Source organism: Engraulis encrasicolus, chromosome 3, assembly GCF_034702125.1.
Source record: "Engraulis encrasicolus isolate BLACKSEA-1 chromosome 3, IST_EnEncr_1.0, whole genome shotgun sequence".
NCBI lineage: Eukaryota > Metazoa > Chordata > Actinopteri > Clupeiformes > Engraulidae > Engraulis > Engraulis encrasicolus.
Genome location: NC_085859.1, coordinates 19855407 through 19864727, shown reverse-complemented (window position 1 = coordinate 19864727; position 9321 = coordinate 19855407). Strand labels below are relative to the sequence as shown.

The window sequence follows — 9321 nt, the reverse complement described above, 5'->3', positions numbered from 1 at the left end:
TTTTTTGCATCCATTATTCTAAAGTGTTACCAGCATTTTTTATTTAACTTAGCACAAAGTCATGTTGAGGTCATTCACTGCCCACGACCAGTGGAGGGAAGTGAATCCCATTAGTGGGTATGAGGACCTCTAATAGGGAGGAAAAAAAAATTTCTCCTGAGACTCAGGGATCTAGTTTACAGTTATGGTACCATTCCAAGCTATTCAGTATCCATCAATCACAAAGACCTGCAGTGTGTCCAAAAGTGTGAAGGGTTTGCCGAGTGTGAACTGTTTTTTTGCTCGCAGAAACCCAGTGCCAAAGTCATAACAGATAGTATTTTCCTGTGTGCTCACTGCTGTACAGGTATTCATCATACAGAATGGTACTGCAAAAAGGATACAATAAATATAATATTTTAGACATTATTGTTCGCACTAAGGGTCTTGTTTGTGGTTCAGTGGGAAGACTTGTTAACTCCTTTGCTCAGAGACTATGTTATAATTTTACTGTCACCAACATTGTAATAACCAAGTCGTAATCTGTTACTTAAAGCTCTCGATAATGGCATAGCAGTGGTGATATGATATACGATAGTTCATAGAGTCATTTCAGCAATTAGTGAATGGGCCCGTCAGTGTGTGTGTGTGTGCCTGCGTGCGTGCGTGCGTGCGTGCATGTGTGTGTTGCTCCGATTGTGTTTCGGTAATTAGAGTAGCGCCAAAACTGAGTGTTAAATTCAACTCTGTGGGTGTTAAATTGACACTGCAGAAATGAATGGGTCTCTAGCCTAAGGACATTTCTAAGGTAAACATATAATAGTAGTATAATAACAGAGCATTTGAATGTCGTTCAGGCATACAGATGCCATATGACAGTTTAATGAGTACTTGGCACCATACTTGTTATAAAACATGTTATTACAGTTCAGCGGAAAACCAGTTGTTAGATGCATCATCCAGTTTACATGCAAATTTTAATCCATTAACTGCTAGGTACAAACCCATGTGGTATTTTAAAAACATTTTTGTCACATTCCACAGAAGGGGCTTTGATATTTTGACAGCTATATCATAGTAGATATTCCAGCAAAGATAAAAAATAATGTAACAGATAAGAAATATTATACATTATCTTTACCATATCATTTATACATGTATAATTTATTTCAGTTGTTCAACTTGTGACAAAGTGAATAGGCCCTTGTTTGATGCCTTCTGTTTGGTTTTATAACTGTACTGCCTAAGCAAGCTTTTCATTCAAATGAGAGAAAATGTATATGTTTTCAATAGGGAACACTTGTTGGTCATGACAAATCTTGTAGATAGTTTTTCCATCTCTCTGTCTGCTATGGGCTAAAAACAAGCATTTAGGGAAGAGTTTCATGACACAGCACACATGTTAAACACTTCGTACAGCAACTGTTGAGACATCAATACATGATCTAATCCAATGCATAACATTTGACCCTCTAAGGACATTTTGACAGTTTGTGAGGCAGCAATTTGCGTGAGATGTAAATTGCTTATGGGTGTACGATAGCAAATCGTTTGTCATTCTGGCACGTTGAGTGCTTATCTAACCAACATTAGAATCAACAAAAAAAGACAACCGTGAATGTAAAAGACTTTTTAAGTGTCCTTCTTGATCTTTCTTGTAAATACACATATTCAGTGCCTATAAGTTTACCCTCAATGGCCTCTCAGAGCCAAACTGTTTAAACAACGCCTGTAACATATACGTAAATGTTTCCTTTTCAGACAACCTTTATATTTCAACAACCAAGGCTTGCCAAGTGATTTAGTCAGCTACACAGTTTGGTTAGCTACAGTACTCTTTGCAGTGTTAATCCAACTCTTACAGTGTAGTATCAACACCAGGACTGTTACATCCAGTTCTATAAGTTAACACTGCAACATGAATTATTGTATTAGACAATGAATAAGCCATTGTCAAAACATAAAGGCGCAACAAAGTTGACACTGACCCTTGTTCAGAGACCTTTCTATAATCAGACGCAAACCCGTCTGAAAGCCATTACAAAATGCATACATTTACTACCCAAGCCTAAACAAAATGTCATGGACTGACTTTTCATTTAACTAATATTTATAGAAATGCAGCACATTTTTCTCATCACATCACATGTGCATTTACTGTAAATGTATGTACATATTGTTTAATTCTCAGAGATAGGGTATTTACTCTACATAGGCTAGGACTTTGTCATGTGCCATAAACAATAGCCCTCCTACTGCACATCGACAGTGTCTACTTCAGACACATGGGACCGTGGGTCCTTGGGTGCGTGGTTGCAGCAGCCTATGTGCATAGTGGCAAGTGAGGCCCACATAACTTCTCCTCGGAGACATGGAGAGATAACACATTTTCCAGCGCTTCCGATATGTATGTTTGTTTGTGTCTGTGCATGTGGAAACACCCTTGGAGTTAAGAGCACTTCCTTATGAGGGATACATGATGGAGAGGCCAGGGCAGATAGATAAAGGGAGAGAGAGGGTCAGGGCTTTGCGAAGGGCCAACGTTGGGAACAAACACCTCTGTGTGTGGAAACAACGCAAAACAGAAATCTCGGTGACTCACGTTCCGCTTTGCTGCATGACACTTGCTAAACGGTCGAAGTCAAAAAGGGAAAGTAGTAACAACAAATAAACGATTATTTGGGTAAGTTCGCTATCGGACTCGGATCGTTGGGGGTCTTAACACAGCTCATTTCGCACCAATTTCATCTCCGCAACAACGTGCCGTGTGCTGGTTTGTTCAAGGATATAAGGGGGGGAAGAGAAAGTTTGGCACGGTTGGTCAATGAAGCAAACTTCCATCTTCCATCTTTTTAGCAAAACCGCACCATTAGGAAACAAATCAAAACAAACAAACAACTGACCCAAGATGTGCCCTGCGTCTTCTAAACAAGAAATCAAGCTAACAAGGAAGGGCCTACTGGAGGGACGATGTTTATAAAATCCTCATTAAGGAAGAGGCCTGATAACACCCGCCACACACACACACATGCACACGCACACACACACACACACACTCACAGATACACACACTCACTCACACATGAGAGCATTCACAGACACACACACACACACACACACACACACACACACACACACACACACACACACACACACACACACACACACACACACACACACACACACACACACACACACACACACTTATAGATAAGGAACAGAAAGAAAGAGATAGAGCAACATACACACACACTCACAGAGAGAGAGGGAGAGAGAGAGGGCAAGAGAGAGTGAGAGAGACAGACAGAGACAAGAGACACAAAGCAAAGGAAAAACACACGCCAAAAGAGATGCCACAGTGGGACGCAGCAGAGCCACCATTCAGCCAAAGTCCAAAGTCTCCAGATATCAAACATCTGACATCAAAAGGTGGGCATAGGGATACACGCGACAACATCAAGGGTGAGGGTGGATTGCGACTTCTTTAGCAAAGGGAAGTTTTGTGAAGAATAGAGACGGACATAGTGCAGGAGGGGAAAGAAGCAGCGTATTTGTCGGAAACACACAACTCAAAAGGATCTTGGATATTGCATCTTTCAGTATCTGGACTACTGACAGAGAATTTAACTCCATTTCACCTTTGGCACCACAAGCAGTGCACAGGAGAATAACAAAAAACGACTTTTAGAGGAGTACAACATTCAAAAACAAAGTTTTAGAGGAGTTCAAAATTCGTTCTCTTTCCACTGTGACCTAACCTCCTCAGCAGTGAGCACCTAAAACCTAAAAGCTGACAGGTTTAATCTCAGCAAGGCGGGTTGTTTGTTTGTTGGGAAGCGACATGGAAGTGGCCAGTGGATTTGGCCGATTGCGATCAAGGGAGCTGTCAGTCAGCGGCATGTCGGCTGCCCTGCTGAGCGCTTCCCTAGTGCTGCTGTCGGTGGTGGTGGGCCCTCTGTCCTCCGGGGCCAGCGGAAGCCCCATCACGGCCCCCGAGACCCACCGGCTGGCCCCGGGGCTGGACGACGGGCGCGGGGGCATGGTGGACCCCTCTCTCCTGGAGCAGAACAGCGAGGTGGACATGCAGAAGCTGCTGGAGACTCTGAAGGGCCAGTTCCTGCGCACGTTCAACCTCTCAGGCCTGGGCCCTCGACACTCAGCAGGCCACCAGCAGCAAGCGGGAGCGGAGCGCACAGAGCCCCCCGAGTACATGATGGAGCTCTACAACCGCTTCGCAAACGACCGCACGGCTATGCCCACGGCCAACATCATACGCAGCTTCAAAGACGAAGGTACGCCGCCTGACACTGAGGAAATGTATTTGGATGTACAGTATGTAATGTATGTATTCAGGAAATGTTGTGGAGATCTTCTGTAGAAAGATATAGCTGAATTCAGCGGGGAAGTCTTGAGGACTTTTATGTTTGTCTGTGCACAGTAATTGCAGTAATTGAATGAGGAAATGTTATTATGATGTTTCATTGAAGGATATTGTTGAATTTGTCTGGAAGTCCCAGAGACTTGTACACAGGTGTGCCAATGCATTAATCAAGAGCAGAGAGAACAGGGGGTCTGCATGCTGCATAACAAACAAAATGATGTCAAATATATAGGCCTACATTTTCAAAAATTTGGTGAAAGGTGTAGATAATGATGCAGAGGATAGAGAAGATCTCCGTTTTACTGAAACAGAGTTAGCATGCATGTAAATGTGAAGATCCAGCATTTTTACTCCAGATTATGCAATTTGAACCTATTTCGTCAATGTCTCCACAACAAAAAGAATCACACCTGGAAAATTGTGGGAAAATTGTGATGGTAAAGTTAAAAGATTTTTTTCTGAACTTAACAAGATCATTTCATGAGGTTTAGAAAGCAAAGAAACAAGAAACAAATAATAGCCTAGCAAGCCAGACTAAATAAACATGAAATGCAACAACAAATCAATACAAAACAACCAGACGTCTTCAACTTTTTGTAAACCATTGCACTGTCTTCTAAAGCCTCCATCATTATTGTAAGCATCTCTCCCATGTAATCTGTGGTTGGTTGCACAGCATAATTACTAAACTGTAATGACCTGAATACTTGAAGTGTCTCATAATATAAATAGCTTGAGCACTTGTAGAGCACCGTGCCCATATGTGATGAAGTGGTAAACAAGAGATACTGACGGGGGAGGAGAAGACAGGACCGCAAATACTGGTAATAGGTGTACCTGCATAACAGTCATACACCTCGTTTTACAATATGTAGGCCTATGTGTTTGTGTGTGATGCGTAGGGTGTGGTATAGTCTTATATGTGGTACAGTATATCGTCTTAAGATCAGAGGGTTGCAGGTTCAAATCCCACCCTTACCTCTACCTACACCTCCATCCATTTGAGCCTAAAGTGCCCTTTGGCAAGGCACCAATACCCCACATTGCTCCAGGAACTGCGATCAATACCCTGGTGACCATTCACCTCAGATAAAAGCTAAATGTAATGTAACAGTTTATGTTGTATGAAAGCTCTGTGTTGACATATGTGAGACACGATTTGCTCGTGTTACACATTTGGGAGCTGTGTTGTATTGTCTTATCGGTATATGTCCACCCAAATCAAATGATATGTGTTTGTCTGTGTGTCTGTGTTCACGTGTGTTTGTGTGTGTGTCTGTGTGCGTGTATGTTTGTGTGTGTGTGTGTCTGTGTGTGCGTATATTTGTGTGTGTGTGTGTGTGTGTATGTTTGTTTGCTGTCCAGACTCCTCCCCGTGCAGCGTGGGAGCCCGAGGCGTGAGAATCCACCCGCTGCTCTTCAACGTCTCCCTCCCCCACCACGAGAGAGTGACCGCGGCCGAGCTCCGACTCTACACCCTCGTCCAGACTGACCGCCACCTCTACGCCGGGGTCGACCGCAAGGTCACCGTGTACGAGGTGGAGCAGCGTTACCCCAGCAACAGCAGTGGTGGGGATGCTGCGGCTGATGCTGGTGCTGATGCTGGTGTTGATGGTGTTGGCGTAACCAGGGGCGACGCCCTGGATGCGGAACCTGACGCCGGCTCGGAGGAGGAGAGGACCGTGCTGGTGGAGCTGGCTTCGCGGCAGGTGTACGGCATGGACAACGGCTGGGAGTCCTTTGACATGACGGCGGCCGTGCACCGCTGGCGCAAATTCAGCCACAGCACCACCCACAGGCTGGAGGTGCACATTGCGAGCCTGGATGCAGGCGTGGACAACAACAGCAATGGAGAAAAAGTGGAGGTGGAGGAGGAGGAGGAGGGGACTGCTGAAATCGGCGCAGACGGCGATCACAATAGCAAAGATGGCGACCGACGCGTCACCAGCAGCGACGGGACCATGGACATCGAGACGGGCCAGGAGGAGCGCCACCGGCCGCTCATGATCATCTTCTCCGACGACACGAGCGGCGACCACCACCGAGCGGCAGAGCGGCGCGAGCTGAACGAGATGCTGGGTCACGAGGCGGTGGGCGCCGCCGGTCTCCAAGACAACCTGAACGGCCTGCTGGACGAGCTCGACCAAATGGGCCTCGACGACGGCGACGACGGCGTCGACAGCGAGACGGACGAGGAGACGCTCATGCAGATGCACTCCAACCTCATCTTCGACTCGTCCTCGCGCATCCGGCGCAACGCCAAGGGCAACCACTGCAAGAAGAACTCGCTGTACGTGGAGTTCAAGGACATCGGCTGGGACAGCTGGATCCTGGCGCCCACGGGCTACGAGGCGTTCGAGTGCACGGGCGTCTGCTCCTTCCCGCTCACCCCGCATGTCAAGCCCACCAAGCACGCCATGGTGCAGACGCTGGTGAACATGAAGAGCCCGCAGAAGGTGGCGCCCGCCTGCTGCGTGCCCACCAAGCTGGACCCCATCTCGCTCCTGTACCTGGACGACGCCGGGGTGGTCACCTACAAGTACAAGTTTGAGGGCATGGTGGTGGCGGAGTGTGGATGTCGATAGTTGAGGGCAAAGGAAAAGTGGGACTTTGTAAGTCTTAGGAATAGCTGTAACTGAAAAAAAAAAACAACGTAGATGAGCATGTACATAACCAAAGTCACTTAGAGGAGCCAACAACAAAGCATGATATATGCGGATTGAAGACAGAGTAGAATGGACACCTAAGTTAAAGACAATATTCAGTATTTATATTTTGTGTACAGTTTGATGAGACGATGCACAAGCGGTACTTGTGCAATGTGTATATTTGGATTTTCAAGACAGAGATTATTTTATTATGCCATGTACAGAAAATGTTTTTTGTTTCCTTATTATTTACTGATTAATGTGAATGGAGCAGCAAACAATGGTGGAACAGAGGCCTACTTTGTTCTCAGATGACAGACTTTCTGACCTTCTGGTAAGTTTTACGGCTAGCCAGAGGTCAACATGAGGAATTTAGCTCCGAAACCACATGTAACCATAAGTCAAGCCGACTGGAGCAGGTGAAACTAAAGGTGAAATAAAAAAGACAAACAAACTAAGAGAAAGCCCATCAAGTCCCCGCTGTGAATTTGGAGACCATGTCTGGTGGTCTGCAATGTAACATTGTGTTCCATGCTGTTAATGTCAGAGGCAGGGTTTGGAGAGTGTCTTGTGTGTGTCTCCTGAAGTGGGTGTCTCGTTGGAATGACAGCACACCATGGGGGTGGGGGTCAATCATTTAACCTCTGGAGGGACAAGGCATGTGGAGGAGAGAACTTCAGCAGGCGTGTGGTGGATACAGACTGACTGCTTTCCTTGAGATCCTTCACATGGATTAAATGCAGACGTGGAGGGGCAAAGAAAGAGAGGGAAGGGCAAGCCATAGTGAAACATTGTGCAGGTGTTTGAATTCACAGTCGAGAGTGAGTTTCGGATGAAGTACTATGGACCCGTTGATGTCTCTCTAATAGTTTGTTTTAACAAAGACTGTTTCTGGAGAGAACTTGCTTTTCTACAGTTCAACGAGAACTATTATGGCATTCCTCAGGATACACACTGAGGGTGGCTGGAGGCCAAAACGCATCTTTGTAACCTGGATATGGTGTATTCAACTTAATAGCAAGAGAGTGCAGCCTTTTCTACTCTCTCTCTCTGATGACATTTATTGGACGTGCACTCAAAGACAGCAACCACTATCCCTGATGGCGCCTATGATGGAAACTGGCATTGCTCAACCGCCATCATTCACAGCAATGCACTGTCACAATCAACGAACCAAGGGGCACAATGACTCTGCTCAGAGCAACCACACCAGTCACTCCTGGCTCATTCAAGGACTGCCATGCGTCCCTCGCCCCACTTAAAGGTGGGGTTGCAGGTATGACATCACGTTGGGGGAACTCCCCCAGGATTCTAAGGTTCTACATACACTCCTATGAGCCTGCGGAACCCCCAACGTGATGTCATAATAGTACATTTTCTTAAAATGGTTAACCTGCAACCCCACCTTCACACCAGGCCCCTGTAATACATTTGCTGTTACCAGAATGGCAATGACCAAATCGTAATGTATCACTAGAGGCTCTGTGTAATGCCATAGTCGTGCAGTACGATGGACGTGTAGTCTTTTCAATGACTATTACAGCCACCAGTGGACCGGAGTGCATTATGGGGCTACATAATCATAGCCACCTCCCCCACCATCCTGCTGCACTCAAAGACACACAACATGCATGAACATTACGTGACAGTGGGATTATCACAGGAATGTGTGTGTGTGTGTGTGTGTGTGTGTGTGTGTGTGTGTGTGTGTGTGTGTGTGTGTGTGTGTGTGTGTGTGTGTGTGTGTGTGTGTGTGTGTGTGTGTGTGTGTTTGTGTGTGTGTGTGTTTGTGTGCGTGCCTGTGTGTGTGCATGTGTGTGTGTGTGGACGGGTGCGGTTGTTGAGTGTGCCAAGCTGATGAATGAAACCGTGGGACATTCCACCATTCCTATTTAAGGTCGAAGAGAATGGAAGGATGGAAGAAGGGAAAGATGGGAGGAGGGAGGGTGACTGAACATTTTTTCTGAACCCTCCTTACACTTCTCCTTTGTAGTGGCAAAAGGGTGATGGGTCTGTGTGTGTATGTCAGAGAGAGAGAGAGAGAGAGAGAGAGAGGGAGAGAGAAAGAGAGCGCGTGCTAGGTTATCAACCCCTTCCCGGACTCTGAGGAGGTCACACAGTCGTCCCTGCTTCCTAACCCCCTCTGCTCCCCCACCAGCGCCCCTCAATCCCTCAGTCTCCTGCCACCCTCCACCCTCCACCCACCACCTACCCCATTCAACCTTCCCACCGCCCCACTCCCTCTGCGGCTGCAGCGAGATAAGGAGGTGTCTGCAACTGTGAAGCATGTGTGCTGCCAATCGAGGCGGCAAA

The 9321-nt window shown here is 46.4% G+C and overlaps 1 protein-coding gene across 1 annotated transcript; it reads left to right on the top strand.

Moving 5' to 3' along the window:
* The first annotated feature begins 3245 nt into the window (after positions 1 to 3245).
* Positions 3246 to 8265, top strand: bmp10 (bone morphogenetic protein 10). Its single transcript, XM_063194932.1, has 2 exons — positions 3246 to 4271; positions 5726 to 8265. Exons 1-2 carry the CDS (start codon positions 3821 to 3823, stop codon positions 6943 to 6945), a joined length of 1671 nt encoding a protein of 556 aa, XP_063051002.1. The 5' UTR covers positions 3246 to 3820; the 3' UTR covers positions 6946 to 8265.
* Positions 8266 to 9321: the final 1056 nt, after the last annotated feature.

What these genes read in the sequence shown, in the direction of transcription:
- bmp10 (XM_063194932.1), top strand. Translation starts at nt 3,821, where the DNA reads ATGGAAGTGGCCAGTGGATTTGGCCGATTGCGATCAAGGGAGCTGTCA. An exon ending in ACGCAGCTTCAAAGACGAAG is followed by an intron (nt 4,272 to 5,725) that starts GTACGCCGCCTG and finishes TTTGCTGTCCAG; the next exon opens with ACTCCTCCCCGTGCAGCGTG.